The 26,222-nt window shown below is 32.6% G+C and overlaps 2 protein-coding genes across 3 annotated transcripts; one reads left to right on the top strand and one right to left on the bottom strand.

Annotated features, from left to right (window-relative positions):
* The first annotated feature begins 694 nt into the window (after positions 1–694).
* Positions 695–12,639, top strand: LOC126965790 (probable ATP-dependent RNA helicase pitchoune). Its single transcript, XM_050809558.1, has 9 exons — positions 695–1,123; positions 1,194–1,346; positions 1,625–1,786; positions 3,625–3,766; positions 3,848–4,010; positions 5,566–5,718; positions 7,321–7,488; positions 8,881–9,055; positions 12,461–12,639. The coding sequence occupies exons 1-9, from the start codon at positions 889–891 to the stop codon at positions 12,538–12,540; spliced, it is 1,431 nt and encodes a 476-aa protein (XP_050665515.1). The 5' UTR covers positions 695–888; the 3' UTR covers positions 12,541–12,639.
* Positions 12,631–22,568, bottom strand: LOC126965794 (broad-complex core protein isoforms 1/2/3/4/5-like). Of its 2 annotated transcripts, none has more exons than XM_050809563.1 (4): positions 22,185–22,568; positions 21,955–22,100; positions 20,367–20,934; positions 12,631–13,733 (listed from the first exon to the last, which is right to left on the bottom strand). In XM_050809563.1, the coding sequence occupies exons 1-4, from the start codon at positions 22,387–22,389 to the stop codon at positions 13,432–13,434; spliced, it is 1,221 nt and encodes a 406-aa protein (XP_050665520.1). In that variant the 5' UTR covers positions 22,390–22,568; the 3' UTR covers positions 12,631–13,431. The 2 variants fall into 2 exon arrangements, with proteins under 2 accessions (XP_050665520.1, XP_050665519.1); XM_050809562.1 differs by lacking the exon at positions 12,631–13,733 and adding an exon at positions 18,071–19,142.
* Positions 22,569–26,222: the final 3,654 nt, after the last annotated feature.

The raw sequence follows: 26,222 nt of genomic DNA, 5'->3' as shown, positions 1-26,222 counted from the left end.
AATATAATCCCGCTCTCAGTAATAGATCTATTAAAGGACACATCAACTTATATGTCCTTGTATAAATTTGTATGTAGTACTGTAAATACATTGTAATTTGTAGATACATACGTTGTAAATTTGTTTATAATTATGTAAATACGTTATAACTTGTACATATACAACTAGTAATAGCATAGCGCAATTCGCGAACTGAACAGATAATGTAAATAGGTAGGTATTATTCTAAAAAGTTATGCAAATTACACTGGATTTGACTTTAAGAAAAGGGGAAAATTATTAGAGACTATATTACTGGATTTGGACTTACTAAAAGGAAAATATGGAAAATATTCTTTAGAGAATTATACATTAACGGAAATGGTAAAATAACTGATGACTTTAAGACTGGATTGGATTTGATGAAAGAAACTACTATAAATATTCGCTATCGAATATACATAATTGGAAAAGGAAAATGGAAATAATGTAAGATGAAATGAGAAAACTGGATTGGACTTTTTGTAAAACAAAATAGTGAAAATAATAAATACCAAAGAAATGAAAATACTAACGACAAGGCAGTAAGGCCCCTGGCTATAGCCTGTTCGAAAGAACGAATTAATTAAAAAAAAAAAAAAATTAACGTCATCGGTCAAATTTGACATGTGGCATGGCACTGTGCGTGTCAGCAGACAGCGTGCGCATTTTGTTTTGTAAACAATGCGTTTTAAATTACACATGGAGTTTGTTATTTTTAATAATTGGAATTATTGAATGTTTTATACAAGAAGCTAACTAATCTTAAATACTCCGATTTTTACATAACGATCCGGTGTAAATTGTGACATTATCTAAACCTCCAAATCCTTTTATCAAAAATTTGATAGAATTTAAAACGTTTTGACAATGAATGAAAATCTAAATCCAAACTTTAAAGAACTTAATATATCAAAACCAACATTGAAGGCCTTAAAAAAGATGGGATTAAGCCAAATGACTGATATTCAAACTGCTGTTCTACCTAAGGCGCTATCTGGTGATGATATTGTAGCCACAGCTAAAACTGGCTCAGGAAAAACATTAGCATTTCTAATTCCAGTAGTGGAGGTTGTTGTAAGAAATTTGAATGATCAAATTCCAGGTGATTCTATTGAATTTTACATTCCTTTTTTTTCCAATTATATCTGAGAACTAAATAGTTTATGTTTCAGTGACTCTATGTATTATTATATCACCTACAAGAGAGTTAGCTATTCAGACTTACACAGTACTGAAAGATATTATCAGTTTTTACAATAATATAAGTTCAACATTAATTATTGGTGGTGAAAGCAGAAAGAAACAAAGTGAACATTTATTCAATGGTAAGTGATCAAAATATTTTTATATCACATTAATTTACTTATATTTTCATGTATATGCTAGTGCTCGGCTGTATCATAAGAGGTTGTCATCAATGTTAAATTTAGCTAGCTACAAGAGAGCAATAGCAATATTCCTCTAATAAACATTTTCAGGTGACTTAGCAGGTTGTTCTGCAAAAACTATGCTGTGAAAACGAATAAATAAAAACTTCATATTATGTTTGCACTTAGATATTTCTTTGTATACAATAAGAATAAAAATTATGTTATATTTTTAGGTGTTCACATTGTTGTTGCTACTCCTGGAAGACTTTTTGATCACATGAGAACCAAAGAGTTTGATTATAAAAATGTCTCCTGTTTGGTGCTAGATGAAGCTGATAAGATATATCAATATGGGTTTGAGGAAGATTTAAAACAGATTATCACCAGACTTCCTAGTAAGTCATGTCAAATATTTTAATTTACCCCATCATCTTTATACAGCATAAAACAAAGTCTGTTTGTATAACTTCAAACTCCTCATAAACCATGTATCTTGATAAGGTTTTCAAATAATAATAACCTAATAATTAACCTTTTCATTCCGGGAAACTTTGATCTTGTGGTATGCCTCTGATTGTGGCGGTCGCAGAAGCATTCTGTCACTGTGTATTATTTGATGTGTAGCAATAGATTGGCTTATAATTAGTATGATTTGAGTGAATGTTTCTGAAAACTATTGAAACAAGCTATAAGACCATGCGAAATAAACCATCCTATAAACAAAATAAAGGTCAGAACTTGGTGAGGGAGTAGATTGCGGTACAGCACACTCAGTTTTAATGTATGAGAAAAAACTAGTGACCTGGGGTACTGCCAATTTGGGAAGGTTAAGTTTTCATACAACTGGAAAAAACAATATTTTAGAACCAAGTTGCCCAAAAATATATTAGCTTAAAATTAATAGCTTCAAGTATGTGTGATGAAGGATTGTCGTCTAGGTAGAGTGTCACAATGACATAGATATTAGTTTTGCGCAAAATATCAATTTTTTTAGTCAAGGTAAGTGTAGGTCTGCTCTTACTTAAAAAACTTATAATTATTATTCAAAATTGCGAGTTTATTGGTTCTTACAAAACAAACACGTTCTAAAGTTCTAAGCTGAGCGACTTTGGATGTTGACACTGCATGTCCTGAGCATACTTTTCATAAGATGGTATGTAATTACCGATTTTAGTTTATCATACCGGATTTTTTTCTCGAGATCGACTCAAAAAGCACCTGCCATCGACCAGTTGATCCCGATTGACCGTTTGAGCACCCCTGCTCTAAGAGATACATATAAAAATGATGTACAAAAGGATTAGCAGTTCTTCTGAAATCTTATAGAAAACATCGCAATTGCAAATCAGTTTTAGTGAACACACAGTCAACATTTCTTTTATTTAAAACTAATTAATTCCGTTTCTTGTGAGTTGTTATGCTATTCTCTATATAGTAAATAAACTCTTATTTATAACTAAGTAACCCAAATCTGATTAAAAATGGTAATTTTTTGATGTAGAATAAAATTTGCCTCATCTATATCATATTATGTATCATTCTAATGCATTCTTTAGAAAATATCAAAGATAAAATAAAGTTGACACAACATATAGCACAACACATGCAAAAAAAAATTAGTCCATATTGTGGTTACAAAACCTTCACATTTTCACCTCTTTATACTTATTATTGTGTTAATAATATTCTTTTACTGTGACCAGGGTTCCCCTATTTACCTTTAGTGAAGGAACATTTTTTATCATTTAAATTTTGACATTTAAATGTTTTTTTATTATAGATAGTCAAAGACAAAAAAAATATGATAAAGTGATTAGTGATAGAGATAAATAGATTGAAGTCTACATGTTCAAACAAAGCAGAACTACATGAGTTAAAAGATTTTAAACTCTGATTGGTTATACTTTTTTTTTTAACATTTAGCCTGTTCAAACAGTTTATGTACCTACTTGTGATGTGGTTTAGGCTTTCCACACACAGCAGCTATAATATGCTTTTTCACATCTTCATACAGATACAGAGTGATATGAAAATATACATTTATATTTTGATACATCTTTAAAAATCTCAATTATCTCGGGTCGTATACCAATGGAATGAAGGAAAAGCTTCATTATATTACCTTTTGTGTTAATGTACATTATTATACATTATAGCTGCAGTGTGTGAAGCCCTTTAGGAGATCAGATACATAAAAAATGGGTCTATTCAATAAAATTTATATAATTTACAGAGGACAGACAAACAATGTTATTTAGTGCAACAAAATCAGAGACTACAGAAGCACTAATAGAGTCTGCTATGAAAGAAGATGTACATATAATTAATACTAATGAGGATAATGATAAGGCGACAGTTGATGGTCTTAAACAAGGGTAACATAAAAAAAATTGTTTTTTTCAAATTAACTTAAGTATTTTACTTTGATAATGAAAGTGATAATATTTCTATTACAGCTATGTTGTTTGTGAGACTGAATACAGATTACATTGGTTACATAAAATGTTAAAGAAGTCACAAAAGCAAAAGGTCATGGTATTTTTCTCGAGTTGTAAATCTGTTGTGTTTCATCATGAATTTATGACCAGATATTGTAATCTGGATGTACTGTGTATTCACGTAAGAATGTGTTTTTTTTCTTTCACTTTGATTTTAGTATATATTTTTTTTTATGGAATATGAGGACAAACGAGTGTACGGGTCACCTTTTGTTAAGTGATCACCGCCGCCCACAATCTCCTGCAACACCAGAGGAATCACAGGAGCGTTGCCGGCCTTTAAGGAAGGTGTACACGCTTTTTTTTAAAGGTACCCATGTCATATCGTCCCGTAACACCGCGCAAGGAAGTTCATTCCACAGCTTTGTAGTACATGGAAGAAGTATAAGTAGGTACTTTATAAAGATCATGATAGTGTATATTTGAGAGTTCATCAACAAAAATGTCGATATTGCTTGGCTTTTGAATGAATGAATGAAAACTTTATTAATAACAAACACAAACCACACAGAATAATACAACTAAGAAAGACTTAGAGTTAAAAAAATAATAATTAAAAACTTATACTTAGCATAAAAATATACAAATGATAAAAAAAAAAATGAAACAAATGTATGCTTAATATTATAGTGATTATCTTAATTTAAAAGTACTGTGTAGCAGTCATTGTTATCAAAAGGAACTGACTCAGCGTCATGCTGCATTGGAATAATACCAACACAGCGCTGATTTTCAGCAGCCCCCAGGTGACCCATTGAGTAACTATTAATGTTAAAAAATAAATTTAGTTTTATTAAAGGTTCCATCATATTATTTTTAAAGATGATAATTTGAAATTAGCTTCTACTTGTTCAGAATATTACATAAATATACATACATACATAAATATTAAAATAACAGCAATTTTAGAAATATTTGCAGAAACAAACTAAAACTTCGATCTCATTATGTATTATTAATAAGATAAATCTTATAATGTAGGACTTATGCACATAATTTGTAAGCAGATACTTAATAATTTAAATAGACGTAAGGATGAGATTTTTAACTTTTTTCTGGAAAGTTCCAACAGTCTTCAGATTGCGAAACGGTGGTGGTATATCATTCCAGCACTTGGTGGCACTGTACCTAAAACTTCCTCTAAAAGAGGCGGAATGATGGAGTGGGACTGACAGGACATTGAATGTGAACCTTGTTTCAAAATTTAACTGGCTGCGCTGACCTAGCCATTCCAATTTACTATATAAATATTTTGGCGTTTTTCACATGTTGTGTATGTTTTATCAAATCTAAAGGGTTCTAATTCAATCATTATCATGGTTTAGACCAATTTAATACTTGTATGTAATTGTGGATATTCGCGTGTCGTAATAAAAAATAATGACCACCTTACAGGTAGCTTTAAAATTAATAAATTTTTCAAATTAAATTTGAAATATTATTTATTATATAATATAATTTATGAATGATGTCTCCCAGAAGTGAGAGTTTTATCACTTTAAAAAAATAACATTGCTTAGAACCTATTAGCTGAAAAATTCGATCAGCTTCAATGCTAGTAGGTGGAATGTTAGTAAAAAATACCTTTTGTACTTACTGTGCCCCAAGATAACAAAATTAATTTTCTAGTATTTTTAGCATTTGTATGTTTATTAATCCACAGATAATCATTATAGGGTAAGATGAACCAAGATGAACGAACCTGTACCATGACACAATTCTATAACTCCGCGAAAATTGCACTCTTCTGTACAGACTTGGCTGCCAGAGGATTAGATATACCAGCTGTTGATTGGATAGTGCAGTTCGATCCACCATCCGATACTAATGTAAGGAACTTTTTATGTTTCTTCTACTTTTGTGTGTGGCTTCGTGGCTTAGTGAAGCAGTGATGTGCAAATATTATTGTGTGTCGATTGATGGGTGATGTAGCTAGTGAAATTATTATATCATTTATCGTAGGTAATTTTTTTATCAAAAATTTATTATTTTACTAGTGGAACCGACAGACGTCCTGTACACACGTCTTAAACTTGAAAAATCGGTCCAGCCGTTAGGAGGAGTTCACTAACATACACATGAGCATAAGAATTATATTATATGGACGGAATTGAGAATCTAACCTAATCTCAAATTGACTGGAATACACAAAAAAAAAACATTAAAATCAGTCTAGCCGTTTAGAAGGTACTTCAATTGTGAATCTAAACCATTTTCGAATCCACCTAGGAGTTCAGTGACATACACACGCACACAAGAAATATATATATATTAAGATATTGTAAACCTTACAATAAGCCATTTGCCCGCGTATAAGGCCTATCGCAGATGACGCATTTGTTGTGCTATCGAATCAACGGCACACAAAGTCATTGCATTGCACGCAAAATGTCTTTGGCAGATATTACACAGACTCAACGCACACGTCGTACATTTTCGGTCATTTTGTCAGCACAACTATAAGGAACACGCAATGGAAGTACAGAGATTTTTTATAGACGCTTTATTATTTCGTACTTGAGATATAAAATAAGAAGAAGAAATAGAGAATTTTGGGTACATCCTATTCTTTCAGAAAGATTATTAAAGGGACTGTTTCATATTAAACATTCAGTTCTAAAACTATATCCAAATAAATTTACACATTTCATCCCACAATTTTCTTTTTAAACTTCTGTCATGATACTTGGCCAAAGATGTATCATACAGTGCTGGTCTGTTTTCAATTTCTTGAATCATCGATACATCGATGTCTAGCGCCATGATACACGTCAAGCACTAGCAAGTGTGGACTACAGACCTAATAATATATATATTATTATACTCTTTGCTACAGACTAAAGTGATGCGTGAGCGTCGTCTGCGTTAGCGCGTGTTGACCCGAACGTGTTATTTTTATGGCGCACTTTTTTTACGGCGCGGTATCATTATAAAACACTAATTCAATGCTCACACCTTTTTGAAAATAGCGCGAATAAAGTTTTTATTAGTAAGTTGAACCATTAACAAAATTTAGTAACTCTTTTTAAATTTTAAATACCTAACTTTATATTGAACGAAAGGCACCTAAGTAGACCTTTATCTTTCAAAACTATGTCTAGCATGCTTAGCAAAATATATTAAAAGAAGGCTAATTTAAATTGGCTAATCGCTGCCCAATTTTTAGGTACACTTCCTATTTCCTTAAAATAAAATTACAATTCGCTTTAATGACGATATAATGAGAGGCTCGATATATGCTATTCGTGTTACAATTTTTGTTACTATCCTGGTTGGTATACAAGGCCAAATTAAGGTAAAAATTGTATTTTCATGGGTGTAGATTCTAGTCAACAACCAATGACAGCAATGCGAGACCTGCCACGGGAACTCGACTCGAATAACAAAAAATATGTGTATAATATAAAATGCTCACGAAATATATTTTGCAGGAGTACATCCACAGAGTTGGAAGAACTGCTAGAGGATCTGGCGCGGAGGGCAGCGCTGTTTTATTGCTGCGGCCCGAAGAGGTTGAGTTTGTTGATTATTTGAAGGAAGCTATGATATATTTGGATAAGTACGAGGGCTGGAACCAATACAGCAACTTGCAGCCAAAGGTATTTATTGATTATAATTGTTTCCCGCGGTTTCACTTGGTTACACTAATTTTTTGGAGTGAAATCTTCGTTAGCGGCGTCGAGCACTTTTCTTGGGATGGGTATAAAATGTTAAACTCGCCTCAGGACTCGTGGCCTGACCGAAAATTCGTAAGACAGTCGTTAAAATTATGGATGAAAGATTTATACCTCTAATTAGAGTGCGGCTATTTCAACTAAATGTCATTCCGTCATTGGACTGTGACTGTGGTTGGATCTTTGTGATTGCAAAGTCGAAACCCCGCGAGGTCGAGGGATCAAATCTGAGCCGTGAAATATTTTTACAGTTTATTATGGATGAATGATAAACTTTTTAATGTAATAATAACTGTTATATTTCTGAAGTGTTAATTTTTTTATGTAATATAACTCGTACTCGATAAATAAAACAATTCGTGCGAAATTATTCCCTAAGCATACCAAAATATTCAAAATTGCACATTTTTTGGTATAAAATATATGTTGTGGTTTATGTACTAAGGATCAATATTTTTGTATAGCCCGTTCTAACAAACCCTACCATTATTGTCGTCACTTTTTTATGGGAGAGGAGGACAAACGAGCATACATACACGTCACCTGATGGCAAGTGATCACTGCAACCCATACGACCATTATAACCATCACAAGAGCATTGCCAACCTTATTGAATATACTTAGAGCGTCAAATAAACGTACATATGAACTTGAAATACAAAAACATTAAACTGGAGACACCGTGTCGAGTCAACATAGGCTATTTATATTATATAATTACAAATTAGGCTAGAAAATGAATGGAGCCAGTTTGATATAATTTATGGTGCCTGGTGGTGGTCCATTCCACAGCTGTGGTATCATTTACAAAGTAATTTAAGCAATAAGTAGTAACATTTACCACACAAACATTTATAACTTTTCTTCAAATTTTCGCAACACATGTTTTTGTCCATTTTCAGGGATGTATAAACATATAATAATACATAGATTAAAATACAATTTAAAACACATACGGCCTTACAAATAAAATGGGCATAAAGTTATAACCAAGCATAAACCAAGAATATGTAAAATGTTTACAAATAGACATTTTGCTTACGATAGGTTTGTTCGGAGTTCGGACGTATAACGTTTCCCGCGTTTATTTGCAAGGCAGCTTGTCATTTGGAAAACTTCAGAATTATCATTGTATTGACAGTGTTGTTTCTCTGTTTATCATCAGTTATAACTTTATACCAAGTATATTTGTAAGGCCGCTTAATTTTTAACTACAAAAAATATGTACTTATGTCACATAAAGATGCCAACCAAGCTATAAAACCACGTCAAATAGATACAAGGAAAAAAGTAGTAAAAATATTTTTCTGAATATAGTTGGAAGCAGCCATGACAGATCCAGAATTTCACAAAATGGCTGTGGATGCCTTTGAAGGGTACATAAGGGCATTAGAAGTGAAGAGATTAAAACACGTGTTCAATGTACTTAGCATGGATATGGATCTTGTAGCCAAGTCTTTTGGTCTCAAAGAAAAACCGGACGTTGATATTCGTAAGTGTTTTGATTATAACTAGTTTTTTTTTGTTCTTTTCTCTTTATTGCACTTGTAGCGATCTGTTGGTAATTTCCAACAATGAACAACACTCTTGTCTGCTTGCGCTGGGATTTTATTTTTTACTTGAGAGTGACCCATTGGCCACGTGCCTCGATTGTTGGTTGTTCTATTCAAAACGTGTTATCAAGCTAGTCACACTATATCTCCTTAGTCGGGTGAACTGAACACAGTCGCTGTTGATCAGGCCAATATGTTGGGATGATTCGAAATATCTTTGGAGATGATTTTTTATTTCTTCTAGGTACATATGTATATTGCTGATATACCAATCTTATATATCATTCTGATAACTTTGGATTATAACTAGTATAACTATAAATATTGTTACAACTTAAAAACTTCTAATTATTTTTTTTTATTTCAAATTTGGAACACGTTTATTAACTAGTCTCACTGACCTCTACTATATACAGGGTTACAGGAAAAGTCGACCTAGATCCGTTAAGGGCGTGTAGTACACATCATTTCTGTATGATTTCACTATGGAACCCCCCATCCTAAACGTAACCGTTTTCGAGATATTCGAGTTTTAATTTTTTTTATGAAAATGCCCAATTTTTCGGCTATTGAATTGAATATTTTGAATTTTTTTGACTCTTATGATTATTTTTTTGGTTTTTTACATGAAGAATGAGATGCTTAATGACCTCAATGACTAAAATTGCACGTAAGCTAACTAAATAAGTCATTGTAGACGATCGAAACTTAAGAAAATAAGTACAAAATATAAAATATTTTTCTTTTCTGGATATCTCAAAAAATTATTATGGCAGATGTGCTTAAAAACATCTACATTTTATCAGCTATCCAACCAGGTATAACAACCTAGGGTTGTATTTAAACTCATAGAAAAAAACAATTCGTCCACGACAACGATTCGTCCATGGTAGATGCGAATTATTGTGCTATCGTGCTTCTGGACTGATTTTTCTAACCGTGACTACTGTGCTTGTTTACTGGACTCTGATTTGTGCTTGTGATACTGGACTGTTGAAAATGGCAACATACTCGAACGAAGAATATGCGGATATGCTTATCTGCTACGGATACTGCAATTGCGTGTCCGCACAAGCTCGGACTGAGTACATACGACGCTATCCCGACCGTCGGGTACCTGATGTGAGCGTTTTCGACGGAGTTTACCGACGACTTCGTGAAACTGGCTCTGTTTCGCGACGACGTACGGACTTAGGAAGACCACGTGTCATTGATGACGACGAGGAACAAGACAACGAAATCGTACAACGGTTCAGAAGAGACCCAACCACTTCGACCAATATTGTTGCCCTCGAACTGGGCCTAAGTCAGTGGAAAGTGTGATTTACGGTTCATACGGCAGGCCTGTATCCATACCACTACACGCCGGTACATGTAATTGAAGAAGGAGATCCCGCGAGGCGCATGGACTTCTGCAGATTCATGCTCAATGCAGATATCGAGGACCCGAATTTCCTAAAATTCATATTGTGGACAGATGAATCCAAATTCGATAAGGACGGGATTACTAATTACCATAACGCAAATAAGAAAAGAGTAAAGGGGTCACAACGACGATTTAGTGTAAATGTGTGGATGGGCATCATGTCCAACCATTTGATTGGGCCTTACTTTCTTCCAGACAATCTGAATGGTGAAACTTATGAAAATTTCTTAAGAGGTGACTTAGGTGACTCACTAGATGATCTCCCATTATAATTACTGCGGGACATGTGTTTTCAACATGATGGCTGCCCTGCTCATTTCAAAAGAAGCGTTAGGGAATGGTTGGACAGAAACTATCCTAACAAATGGATTGGACAAGGTGGGCCTTTACCCTGGCCAGCCAGATGTCCCGACCTGACCCCCATGGATTTTTATGTATGGGGGCACATGAATAGCCTCGTTTACAGTGAGCCCAACCAACCTAATTAATGCTATTAACGACATAAGAAGATCATTAACCATTGGTGTAGTGAAAAGTGGACTACATGAAAGAATGAGAAAATGTGTGCGAAATAGAGGCGGACACGTAGAACATGAACTTCAAAAACATTAGGTGAATAAATGTTATTTTGAACTGATTTATTGTTTCATTTAGCTTACTACAATCACCGAGGATCTGTACGCCAACTATGAGTTGAGCGTGAGTGACTTTGTATGCGAACTAGCGTTAACAACGCACCGATTACGTTATTTTCCAAACAAAAGCCAGTATCTAGTCACTTACGCTCAACTAATAGTTGGCGTACGGTCATTATTTGTACGATCGACGATCTGAACGAAAAAAAATGCTATAAAAACTGAATGATATCCTAGGTCAGGATAGCGGGACATCGATGGATGCATGAAGGTTGTACCTAGCCGAGGGAGGCCTATGTTCAGTAGTGGAAGCCAGTAGGCTGAAATGAGGATGCTGAACTTAAGTCAAATTAATTAGATTAAATAAGCGCTATTTATTCTGACTGCCATGTAGCCTTAGAAACTAAGTTTCACCTTTGAGGTTAATAAATACCCTAGAGTGTTATACCTCGTTGGATAGCTGATAAAATGTAGATGTTTTTAAGCTGCAGAGCAAGTGCCATAATATTTTTTTGAGATGTCCAGAAAAGAAAAATATTTCTTTATAATTTGTACTTATTTTCTTAAGTTTCATCGTCTACAATGACTTATTTAGTTAACTTACGTGCAATTTTAGTCATTGAGGTCATTAAGCATCTCATTCTTCATGTAAAAAACCAAAAAAATAATCATAAGAGTCAAAAAAATTCAAAATATTCAATTCAATAGCCGAAAAATTGGGCATTTTCATAAAAAAAATAAAACTCGAATATCTCGAAAACGGTTAAGTTTAGGATGGGGGGTTCCATAGTGAAATCCAGAAATGATGTGTACTACACGCCCTTAACGGATCTAGGTCGACTTTTCCTGTAACCCTGTGTATACCACTGGACTGGCGGCTGTGAAAGTGCATTTGTGCCTGTTTGATATTCGCCATTTTGGCGCTGGTGGCCATGTAGCGAGAGTCTGCGGTACTAAAACTAGTGATGACAACCTCAGCAAACATCGGCATATGGTGGAAAAACTATTTACAAAAAAAAATTTTACTTTATTACGTTGATTCTTAAAGTATAAATACACGGAAAACGAATGGATGTGGTGTTAATCAAAGTCAGAATTACAGTGATTGACTTGCACAAAGTGGGTATGGAGCCGTCTGTAATTTTCAAGATACTATGATCGTATACCGTACTATCGATATCGAAAGATATACGTACCGATACATCCTGTGTTGAAGACCATGAAAGATCGAGGCAACCACATGTTGTGAAAATTTATAATACTAATTTATTTTTTATTTTCAGATATTGGCTTCAGTAAAAAGCACAGAGCACGAAAAAGAAAAGCGGCTTTACTTTCCACAACTGTAGGGTCAACTAAGTAATTAAAAGCGTAACTTAATTAGCAAAATGTAAATGTAATGTAAATATGTATCAAAATATTATATATTTTTTGGGATAAAAATAAAACATGCTTTAAGAAATTTATTCTTTATTAATATATATAAACATGTTTCCTTTTAAATATATTAAAAGTATAAGAACTATGACAAAGTTACTTTTGTGACTAGAAAAGGCAAATCAATGAAATTATTGTAATACATTACACTATTTACAAACCTTACTATTAATTAAGTAGTATTATTTACATTTAATTTAATTATTGATTAGGAACTTTAAACATGTTAATTTACTTGTTTTTTTTTAATGAAAATAAGGGACGAGACGAGCAGGACGTTCAGCTGATGGTAATTGATATGCCATGCCCATTACAATGCAGTGCCGCTAAAGATTTTTGATAAAACTAAAAATTCTGAACGGTACTACAATTGCGCTCGTCACCTTGAGACATAAGATGTTAAGTCTCATTTGTCCAGTAATTTCAATAGCTACGGCGCCCTTTCGACCGAAACAAAGTTATGTTTACACATTACTGCTTCACGGCAGAAAAAGGCGCCGTTGTGGTACTCATAATCTAGCCGCTGCAAAAGCCTCCCACTAGTGGTGTTTATATAAGTCTGTTTCATTGGCACTACATAGGCGAACCGTTTAAAGTATCTATATTTTAGACATTTTCTTCATCAACATATTATAATATAAAAAACAAGCCATTTCTCAAATATAAGTTCTTCCTTTGGGTTCAAATGAAATTTAAGTGTCCAGAGATGCTCCAATCAATTGGGAGTATCGAACCAATCTGTAGGATCTGGTAATGGCTAAATATTAAAAATATTCTATTAAACAGACATTCGAGTGCTTTACGGTTAATCCATTTATTAATTGTCAGTATTTTCCATTTCATAGATATTATTTTTAGCCAGTTTATCGAAGCAGTTCTCATGATTGTGCTGATGATTGACAGAATATATCATGGAGTCTATAGTTTCCACAGTCGCTGGACACCTGTTCAATGAGAAGTATTGAACACATCTCCAGCTAGTTTTACCATGACTTGTTGAATGTTTCGTGTAAACAAAGTTCCTATGAACCAACTGCTTGTGTCCTTTCCTACTATATATGTATTTATATCGAACTGGTAACTGATTTTCGTTGCCATTGATGACTAACGACAGGGCACCTGGAATTAAAAATAACCGTTATCTTTGCCTATAATAGGTATATGCTTATTAAATTAAATAAATAATAATGATTTACGGCCGTTCCCAATATTCAATCTATCTCTTACTTGAGATAAAAATCGTAACTATCGTTGACTTTTCTGTCCCAATAAACTTATGGACGGTAACTCACCTTGTCCGTACACGCTGTCTGTCAATGGGTCGATGTATAGCTTACCAGCGAAAGAAGTTATTGCAATTCACGCGTCCCCATATAAGGCGATAAGAATGACCTATCGGGTATATTGGAACAGCTTTAGATTATTGACAGCTAATTACTGACAGTAGAAGGTAGTAATTTATCTATCTGTAGATAGTATATTGGGAACGGCTATTAGAGTCCCGTGAAAACAATTTTCTACGGTTGTTTTATCTCTTGTTAAGCCCGTCTCCTAAGTAAAACGCATGAAAATGGGCGTGGCTTAACTTGCTAAGTAATTGAGCCAGCAAGTTTATGAAATTGTTATCCAAAAGCAAACTATGTAAGCGTCATATAGGTAACCGATTTTACATATTTTGTTATTACAATAATTGAGTGAATATAATAATATAACTTTTATTTCTCACCAACAACCAAAATTACAATATAGCGAAAACTTAAAAATACAGGGGATACATAAATTTTGGTCGTGGATCGCTGGTGCCTGTGGTAGGTAATAAAATACCTGTATTACTGGTCACCAGGATTCCACTTACACAGTGACTAAAAGGCTTGAAATTCCAAAGGATAGAGGTAAATGTGTGTGAGAGAGAGAGAAAAGAGAGATAATATATTATTATCTTGTTTAGTTTAATCAAAATACTTTATTAGTCTAGCAGGCTTAATTTAAAGTTCAATTGTAAAGGTGTTTTTGTGGTAAAACAGTAAAAAACGGCGCGGAAATCTCTATTTTGACGGTATTTTAAAACATATTTCGGCTGTAGTAGAACCTATTTTAAATAATAAGCTGGATCTATATTTGTTGTACGTTCCTTGAACGTACGTAGAATGTAATACATAATATCTTAATACAATATATAAATTACGTGAGACTCCTAAACTAATGAACAGATTTTAATGGGGATTACTTCATGGAGTGCAGTTTGGTCCAACTTGAGAGATAGGATAGTTATCATTTCGATTTGGGACCCATAATTATTTTTATCTCCAATATTTGTTTTCTATGGACATATTATTTTCTTTGAGAGAATTTATTGACGCACGGTTTGACAGTTCAGCTGTGAAACAATTTCATTATAGTTAACAACAGGGAGCATTGACGTTCTATACATAATATAGAACGTCATTGACAGGGAGCATATTTTACAAATTAATTCTTGGTGTAATGAAATATTATTGACAAATTCTTAAAAAACAATATTTTATTTATTATGCACAGAACAACGTCTGTCGGGTCAGCTAGTATTATATAAGTACTAGCTGACCCAGCAAACGTTGAATTGCCATTTATGGTAACAAAAAAAAATCAATAATTAAAATTTTCGGGTGTAAAAAATAGATGGCAACCGATTCTCAGACCTTTCAAAGATATCGTACATAAATTTTATCATACAACAATATTGTATTCGAATGCCACCTAGCAACCCTATTGCGGATCTGTGGTTGGAATAGAATAATATAAAGAACGCGGGTGAAAATTTGAAGTTGTATGTATTTTTTAGTGCTGATTAATAGTAAAATAATAAAAAAAAATGTCAAAAAAATATATATTTAGGGAGGCATTTATTTTCTCAAAATTGATTCATTTAGAATTCTTTTTGATGTCATTTCTAGTATACTAGATACAACTACCGCTTCGGAAACAAATGGCGCTCTGAGAGAGAAGAAGCGGCGCAAGAAACTCTCCATAGCATTCTGTTTTTGGGTTCTTTTCAATAAAAATATACAATATTGTACAGTCATTGCTATTGCTATAAAATAATAATAATATATTAAAATAATACCTCATTAATAACCTAATAATTAAAATAATCAATAGATGATTTCTAATTCAAATTTGTAAACAATTGTTAGGGATAAAGGCATAGAAGGCTTTTATTTTCTCAAGGTTGATTCCTTTAGAATTCTTTTTGATGTCATTTCTAATATTCTAGACACTTCTACCGCTTCGGAAATAAATGGCGCTCTGAGAGAGAAGAAGCGGCACAAGAAACTCTCCCAGCATTCTTTTTTTTGCGCTCTTTTCAATAAAATATTGTACAGTCATTTCTATCGCTATAAAATAATCATAATCTAGTCCCAGGCTGTCCGATCACTTAGATATTCAGCTGAGGAGTAATAGGATTTACGACAGAGCCATTTTTTTTATAAAACATTTAAATTTAATTATAGATAATGCCTGAACAGTGGCTGGGACTTTATTATAAAAGTGTATACATTTACCTTTAAAGGTATTATGTATTTTATGAAGCCTACTAGAATTAGTTACAAGCAATCCCTTATTTCTAGTGTTATAATAATGAAAATCACTTTTAAGAGCAAAAAGGTGACGATTTTTGTGAACGTATATTAAATTTTCTAAAATTTGCTGACAATGAACAGTCACAATATTTACTTATTTCTTTAAATTTTTCTTTGAGAGACTGTCTATAACCAAGCTGATATATAGCAGGAACAGCTCTCTTTTGCAGAGCAAACACTATATCAATTTCAGTAGCATGACCCCAAAGTAAAATACCTTATCATTAAGGGGTATAAAAAATAGATGTTGGGCGATTCTCTGACCTACCCGATATGCACACAAAATTTCATACAAATCGGTTAAGCCGTTTCAAAAGAGTTTGGTAACAAACACCGAGACACGAGAATTTTATATATTAGATTTAATATTTGTATACTTTCTAATGGCTTCTGCGGAAAGGTCACCAGAATTTAGTCAATTTCTAGTGGGTTGACAAATGAAGCCTATAGGTATTCCTCCATGACGTAAAAAAACAAATGTTTGTGTACCGGGCTATTATTAGGTACAATGAGACCCCTGTTTGTGACAGAAAGATCTGGCCGTCCATTTAGTGTTCGTACGAAAAATGTGGTCAAAGCAGTAAGGGAAAGAATTCGAAGAAATCCTGGCCGAAAGCAAAAGATTTTATCTCGGGAGATGAAGATAGCAACAACCATGTCGCATATTTTAACAGATGACTTAGGACTTGCAGCCTATAAGACCATATTACCAGTACGTCACTGGTAATTTCTAAACTGATAATTTAAAAAAGAATAGGGTTATAAAATTTTACAACTTCTGAAGCGGTATACGCTAAGGGAGGTCACAGAAAAATTATGTTTACGGATGAGATTTTCTTTACAATTGAGCAACATTCTAACACAACAAACAAAATGTCCGCATTTATGCTCAAAGCTCTAAGGAAGCTTCCCAATTAGTGGACAGAGTGCAACGTGGACACTATCCGACTTCAGTGATGGTTTGGTGGGGTATTAGCTATCAAAGAGTGACTGAGGCATACTTTTGTGAAAAAGGTATCAAATCATCGGCACAAGTGTATCAAGGTACCATTCTTGAGAAGGTAGTGAAGCCCGTTAACAACACCATGTTCAATAACCAAGAATGCTCCTTACAGGAAGACTCGGCGCTGGATCATAACGCTCGGTCTACGCAGTGTTGGTTGGAAATGAACATTTCGGACTTCATGAGAGATGAAGACTGGCCGTCGTCTAGTCCCGATCTTAATTCGCTGCATTATGATTTATGGTCACTTTTAGAGAGTACGGCTTGCTCTCAACGCTATGATAATTTGGAGTCCCTAAAACAATCCATACAATTGGCAGTGAAGAATTTTACCAAGGAAAGAGCGTATTGATAACTGGCCACAACGTTTAAAGGACTGTTTTGTAGTCAATGTAGACCTCTTCAAACAGGCTTTTTATATTTTCAATTAATAAATGTTATTTCCAATTGAAATGTTTTTTTTCTTTGTTTCAATATTTATGGCAAGACTAGGTATTTATATAACTTTTCAATTGTACCATTCACATTCTTTTGTACTGAATAAGATGAGTTAATGTAGAAGAAATAATTTTGGGATCAATATTATCCCCCAATATTAGTTAACACAACCCGCTAGAAATAACCTTCATAAAAATGGTATCATCAAGATTATGATGCTGGCATAGGATTCAAAAGAAGCTTTTCTAAAACATTAGAGACAGCCGTCTTACTAATAAAGCCAAAAAGGACACATCTTCCTGTACTCAATTTAAATTATATAAAGATATTTAAAAAATTGTTATTATAATAATATTTTTTGAAAATAAAAAACAACTACAAATCCATGGTTATAGGTTTATTAAAATTAAATATATGAATCAAAAACACATTCACAAAACACTAAAAGACACCACACAATATAAAAATACATTTTGTATTTCAAAGATGTAGATCAAAATGTAATCATTTGCAAATAATTTTATAATGGAATGTATTTAAAGTTCAAAAGAACTTAATAACTAAATGCTTTGATCACAAATTTAATGCATTTCCAATTCAGAGATCAAAAAAACATTACTTCGCAGTAATGGGAATTATTTTCATCTTAAACTACAATACTCAAAAGAGGTTCACTTAAGAAATGCGAAAAATGTTACCTTAAATTAATACACAAATAGACTAGAACATGAGCAATGCAAAAGTATTAAAATATGGCAGAAGAATACAAAATGGCACAAAAATTTAAATAATCACTCACTATAGGCATGCAGAAGCCGATAAATATCACAGCATATTATTATTATGTCATAATAATGTGTGTCACATTTTATTCACCAAATATAGAACTCTTATATAGCTTTATTATATTGTATTGAAAAAATATATATCTTCTGGCATTTTGGTCCCAAATATATTGAATCTTTGATTCTTTTGTAAGTTAAATTTATCACAATTTTATGCAATCATCAATCCTTATAGAAAAACCTCAAAAACTCATGAGGATATTGTAAAAATATACTTATCCTAAGAATGTAAAAAAAATATTCTTGCCAAATGTAGCGATTATATCTGTTCAATTGTGCATTTGGCTACTTATAAAAAGTTATGAAGCATAATAATCTCCTTGTAGTTGCGACACTTTTAAAATACCATTATAGTGCACTTCAAAACAAGGTGACTTGCAAAATGGTAGTTCACAAGCACTACACATGAATCTCGTATCACGTCGTTTTCCTAGTCTCCAACACAGTCGGCATGATCTTTGTGGATACTTCTTCTTTCCATCTTCCTTTTGTGGTATAGTAATTAGACAATGCTGCAAAGGTGTTGGGTTCTCTTCGTTTGGTGCTCTCAACATTTTATCACAAATTTTTCCATTAACTAAGTTTTTTAAATCCACAAAAAGCGAATTCAAACTGGGGCAATCTGAAAACACGATGGGCATTTTGAATACATACATTGTTTAATGAAATAGAATTTTTAAAATGTTGAAAATGCCATCGTGTTTTCAGTAAAGATAGATTCAACCAATGAAAATTATTTAACATAATATTAGTCTAATGAAAACAAGTAAATGATTGCATTTTCAACAATCTACACACAAAAGATAAAAAAATAAAATCTACATTAATAAATACTATTTCACTTCTTTTTACGATTTTAAAGCAAAAGATATATAGCCTCCTTCTCTTTTAACTATTAATCCTACTAAGCAAGAAGTCCCGGGTTCGAATCCCGGTAGGTGCAAGCATTTATATGATGAATATGGATGTTTGTTTCCGAGTCATGGATGTTTATATGTGTTTATGTGTATGTTTATATGTATTTCTGTATGTTTAAGTAAGTATATTGTATTAAATATATTGTTGTCTTGACACCCATAACCCAGGCTATATATGTCTAATTTGGGGCAAGATAATTTGTGTAAAAAGTGTGTCAATATTATATTATTATTATAACTAATGTATTTCCTGCCAATAGTAGACAAGCCTCCTGGATGACAGTAGATGACACTCATTTCATCATCATAGATTGTTGACATAGACTCTGATGTCACAGAAGCTCCACACAAAATGGCATGTTTGAATAGTCTGACATATTTCAATATAAATAATATTATTTAAGAAGGATATTATTGTTCTAATCAATAACTTGATGTGCTTGATAACTTTTAAGATGTAAAAAATGAAACTTAAGTATTTTTTAAAATCATGCATGCATACCTTATTAATAATAATAATAATTAAGAAATATAACTTTTTAAATGTGTATGTAAAATAAAATAATAATAAAATTTTCAAATTCAAATAGTTTATTTTATTTTATGGAAATGGAGGAAAAATTAGTGTATGATTACAGCCGCCCACATTCTCTTGCAACACCAAAGGAATCACAGGAGTGTTGCCAGTCTTTAAGAAAGGTGTACAAGCTTATATGAAGTTACCCACATCATATCGTCCCGGCAACACAGCACAAGGAACCTCATATTTGAAAATCACATATTGAAAGTCAGAATCTACTTAATACCTATTGTTTTTTTAAGTGAAATGGCTTAAGCCTAACAAAAACCTGTTTTTGTTAGCCATAAAAAACTAAAAAATGTATTTTGTTTTCACTCACAAACATTAATAAATAAAAGTTTGTACTTACTATCTTGTGTTGTTTGCAAGTCCAGAGGCATCATTGATTTGGTCTTGATATCAGCTCTCGATTCAGGTGTTGTACACACAGCAGGGTCGGATACAACAATATCACTCTCATCACATTCGGTTTTAGGTTCTATACTATGCTCTGATGTATTCTGTAGTCTTTCACTTTCATTCATGCTGGGACTTTGGTTTGGATTTAAAGTTCTTGATATATCCACTGGACTTTCATCATATAAAGTTTTGAAATTCTCATACAAATTTTGAAGAGAATTATTCTGAGTGGATATAGAATTTTCATTGTACTTAAATCTCTTTTCAGTATTACTTACAGTTGTATAGTAATTCTTGTTCAGAAAATCTTCTGATTTTCTTTTCAATGAACTTAATTGTTGCAGTTTATCTATAAATTTTTTCTGCCTAAATAAACCAATGTCCAAAGATTCTTGAGTTTCTTTTGGTGGTGATGAATCATAATTGTCTGGGGTACAAGATTCTCCATCAGGGCTTAAATTGTCAGAATTGAATTTCGTTTTAGGTTCTTTTTCAGATTCACAACTATCATCATCAGTCTGAAATATTAATGATATATTAACTTACCGTATATTATATTGAAACAAGTTGTAATTTAATCTATATATATAAAATGAATTGCTGTTTGTTAACAGCAATTCATTTTAAACTGAGACTAATGAGTTTTGCTAAAACTCCAGAATGACTGGACCAATTTGGCTAATTTTGGTCTTGAATTATTTGTGGAAGTCCAGAGAAGATTTAAAAGGTGAATAAATATGAAAATACTTGGAATTAAATAAAAATAACAATTTTGATTTTACCTTGATGTGTTGTTCAGAAATTAAATTAATTGTTTAAAATGAATAACTAATTAGAATTTTTATATCTTTCTAACTTTCTCAGGAGATAAAAAATAAACTTAATTTTAGTTTACTATAGTAGGTAGATTAACTACAGTTGTTAACTATTTATCAGATTATTTTTAAGTAGATTGATAAATCTTAAGTTTGTCACAAATTAAATATCTGAGCGCAAAACATATTATTTGACAACAAACTATAATAATGTAGATTGATAAATCTTAAGTTTTGTCAAAAAATATAATTTCTGAACTTAACCGGACCACATAACAAAACAAAAAATATAGTTTATCATAAAGCTTTAAATTGATTAACAGACTGTATCATAACTGTGTGTATCTCATCATCAATATCAAATTGAAACCTTATAAATAGTCATTATTCAGGAAAACTCTGTTTTGTAAGTAAGCAACTTCATGTGTAATTAATCGAAAATAATAATAAAATTTAATTAATACTGAGCATTTTTATTTGTTATAATAAAAAAAGGATTCCTTTTGTTTGTATTATGTTTATTTCATATAAAAGTTTAGGTCTTTTATTTATTGATTGAGGAAGTAGGATATCTGCCGATCAACAAGTAAATTATAAAAATTATCAATTTATTATACTAATTATATTGTTACTTGTACCAGCTTCATTATAATTAGGCCAATAATTTAATATCACTAACAGCTTATAAACATTGGCTAGCAGTGGAAGTTAACATATACCAACCTCTTTATTAGTTAACCCTTTTATCTGCAATACCTCTGCAGTCCCTATAAAACTAGTGAGTTCTTCTTTCTTCACACTGACTTCTCCATGATACATAAATTGTAACAAATCTCTCATGGCTTTGTGGGATACATCTCGCAGTACAACTGAAAATACATTAAATTAATAAAAAGAAATCAGAATATTAAATGTTTTTTTCGTTTAAAACAAATGAGAAATTTCTTATTTACCTATTGGATGTTGACAAGGGTTTAATTGGAACATTTTCTTGAAGTATGGAGAACATATTGAGAGTATAACTTTATGGGCTTGTAGCAAATGACCTTCAACAGCAATTGTAACATCAACGAATTCTCCATTTCCTAATAGTCCAGCGAAACCTTTGCTAAGATTGCCATGAAAATTATTCCAAGACAATGAGAATTGTTGATCCATTTCGGGTTTAGATCCAAGTTCATATTAGACATATAGTATTAATATATGCTCTTGCATTTCGAAGTGTATCTGCCACTCTTTTTGCATCAATAATAAGTCTTTTTTTATTATATTACTTAAAACGTTTTTTTTGGATAGTAGTAAAAAACAATGCAACAAACAAAACACTTCTAAAGCTTCGTTGAATGACAGGAGTTAGCACCATGACAGTTATTTCTATTTGTCATAGTGGCGTCCTGCCTTGAACTTAGACTCAATAGATTGCCAAGCTGGGTAAAGGGGTAGGGTCAAACTGTATATCTGTTATAGCTGTTAGCTGTTGAATCATGGATGGACGTTTGGTGGGTGAGTGAATTGTTTATAGCAATTTCGTATTATTAATAATTACTTTTCGTGTGTGTTTGCTGCATTTTAATTTCTGTTCATTATCTAATTTTTAATTTGTGTGTTTATATATAAGTGTGTTGTCTGAATAATTGTAAGTATAGCAGTTGTATAAATATGATTGGTGGCGTCCCTCTCCCCGATCCCGGGGGAGGGCAAGGAATATGACAGAGACGTAATCTCTGATCAAAATTCCAACAATATCCCATCTCCATGGATATGGACTCGACCCGTCCGACAAAGTGACGTAGATATCTACTGCTTCTTCTCAACTAACCAAGAAAAATTCAGTATCACAAACTACAGAATCCATTCAGTCGATTTGCCTTGCCAGAGTATGAAGGAAATAGAAAACGTTATTCTAATTAAGATGATGCTCCTTTTTTGGTACACGTGAGTAAAGACTGAACCCTCATCAAACACCATACTTCGAACAATTAAGTTTGGACACGTTTTACACCACAACGAGATTAAGGGTGTAGTCAGGGACTGTGTTAAATGTATCGGCCGAAACAGAGTTTCGGTTGAATTAAAAACTGCTGATGCCGCGAATCCATTTTTGGAATACACAATAGATTGTAGCAGCTAAATATGACGCCGTTATACCATCATATAATGTAACCCGCATGGGTATTGTACTTACTTACTTACGTATTGAGTGGACTCTAGAGGATCTAGTCTCAGAACAAACATTACGAAGTAAGAAGATGGCGCTGCAAGCAAGTTTCGAAATACAATTAAGAAAGACTTAATGCATAAAATAATAAAGTTTGATACAGAATAATGATATTAATTCTAATACAAATTAATTTGAACATTTTCACATTCAATTAAGTTTATTTATTTATTTTTATTTTTTATTTATAGTTTTATTTCCTTACATCTATACATTAAGATATTTACTTATAAATTGTATTTGTTAGTATGTTTTTGTATTCACTATTTTAAATAAAAATATAAATTTTGTTATTATAATTAGTTATTAATTTCGACATAAGGACCGCCTTTAGCGGTAAAAGCCTCCTCCATTGATTTCCACTTGTTCCTGTCTCTTGCAATTCTTGTCCACATCTTTCCTGCTGTTTCTACTATGTCATCGCTCCATCTCTTATTAGGCCTGCCTCGATTTCGTTTCCTATTTATAGGATACCAATTCGTTACTACTTTGGACCATCTTTCGTCTTTTGTTCTTTGTATATGTCCAGCCCATTTCCATTTTAAACGTAGAACAGATAAGGCTACATTTTTTGATTTTGTTTTATTTCTTATTGTGACATTTTTAATTTTGTCTCTTATTCTTAGCCCCATGTAACTTCTCTCAATGGGACATAATAGGTATCTGTGAAACAAGACGACAAGGTTATACGATTGAAGATTGAAAAGAATACAAACTGTATTGCTATGGAGAAACAAATGGCAAAAACGGAGTAGGATTTATGGTTAAAAAGAGAACCAATATTCAGGTTGTAAACTACATTGGAATATCCGAAAGAGCGGCAATAATTCAGGTAGATATTCATGGAAAGGTATATTCGATAGCACAAGTATACGCACCCACCTCTAGCTCAACCGAACAAGAAATAGAAATATTTTATAAAGATCTAATAACAATTATTGAAAACAGCAAAAGAAACCTAATAATTTTAGGTGATATGAATGCGAAAATCGGATCACGTAGAGATGGAGAAGTGAATATAATGGGTGAATACGGATATGGCAAGCGAAACAAAAGAGGTGAAAGGTTTGTCCAATTTTGTCTTCAAAACAACCTGAAAATAGCGAACACAATGTTTAAGAAACCACATAAGCTACGATGGACGTGGAGATCACCTGATGATACAGTTAAAAATGAGATAGATTTCATTGCTACAAACAAGCCGCAAATTATACTAAACTGCAATGTCATCAGTAACTTAAAACATCCAAGTGACCACCGCTTAGTAAGGATTACTACCAACATAAATGTTAGAAAGCAGTCAAGATGTAAATTCAATACTAAACTTTCAAACAACTTTGACTGCAAAAACTACAGCTTACATCTTTCTAAATTCGAAGACACAGAGAGTACTTCAGTACAAACTTACTACGACAGTATTGAAAAAATGATTCTAGAGAGTGTGAAAATTACTTCACGCCCACAGAAAGTGCGAAATAGAAGGGAGGAAATAATGACACAAAAAAGGGAAAAAGAAAACAAAACAAAAGAAGAAAAACATGAACTAAGTAAAATACATAGAAGAATTAAAAAGAAAATAGAGAGAAATAGAAAAAAATAATTTGAAAAAAACAGGAGCAGTCAAGAAGGCAAACAAGCATTTAAGTAATAACAAACAATTGATGAATCAATTACGGGCAGAAACAGGAGCAGTAGTCACAAATAGGAAAGAATTAGTACAAGTTGCGACAAATTTCTTTAAAAAACTATACATGCCGACAGAATCTCCTGAGGAATATTTCGAATTGAAGCAAAATATATGCGAAGAAATTCCATTGTTCCTCGAAAGTGAAGTAGAAATGTCAATAAAAACGTTAAAACTGGATAAAAGCCCCGGACCAGATGGAATTACTAACGAGATGATCACTGCTGGAAAAGATACACTGATTAGGCCATTAACTAAGCTATTTAATCTTATTTTAATAACGAAAAAGATACCAAAACAATGGACAAGCACGGATATAGTACTACTATTCAAAAAAGGCGATTCAAAAGACATCTCCAATTATAGACCCATCAGCCTCAGTTCGTGTATATACAAATTATTCTCGAAAACAATATTAAGACGATTAACTAAAATATTGGACGAAAATCAGTCAGTGGAGCAGGCGGGATTTCTACAAAGTTTTTCGACATTAGACCATATCAACACAGTGAAAATTATCATAGAGAAATACTGTGAATACAATATACCACTATACATATGCTTCATAGATTACAGAAAAGGTTTTGACTCAATCTCTCATAACTCAATTTGGAAAGCTCTGTCTATGCAAGGCATACATACAAATTACATTGACATAGTCAAAGAGATATATGAAAAAAGTACTTCCAAAATTAAATTAGATACTCCAGGACCATCATTCAAAATAGGAAGAGGAGTAAAACAAGGAGGCCCGCTATCACCGAAGCTTTTTACGTCTATTTTAGAGGAAGTCTTCAGAGCACTAAACTGGGAAGATAAAGGGCTCCAACTTCACGGCAAAGTTCTCTCACACCTCAGGTTTGCAGATGATATTGTATTATTCTTAGAACATGCAATAGAAATGCAATTTATGATAAACTCACTCTGCCAAGAAAGTAAGAAAGTGGGCGTCGAAATAAATCAAGACAAGACAAAAATAATGACTAACAGAGAACAGGTACCTATAAGTCTTAATGCAAAATTTATTGAATATGCTGACGATTACATTTACCTAGGGCATGTAATATCCTTCAAATCCTGCAATGAGAA

This window comes from Leptidea sinapis, chromosome 8 (genome assembly GCF_905404315.1).
Source record: "Leptidea sinapis chromosome 8, ilLepSina1.1, whole genome shotgun sequence".
NCBI classification, from domain to species: domain Eukaryota; kingdom Metazoa; phylum Arthropoda; class Insecta; order Lepidoptera; family Pieridae; genus Leptidea; species Leptidea sinapis.
Note: the sequence above shows the minus strand (reverse complement) of the source record. Positions and strands in the feature narration are given on the sequence as shown.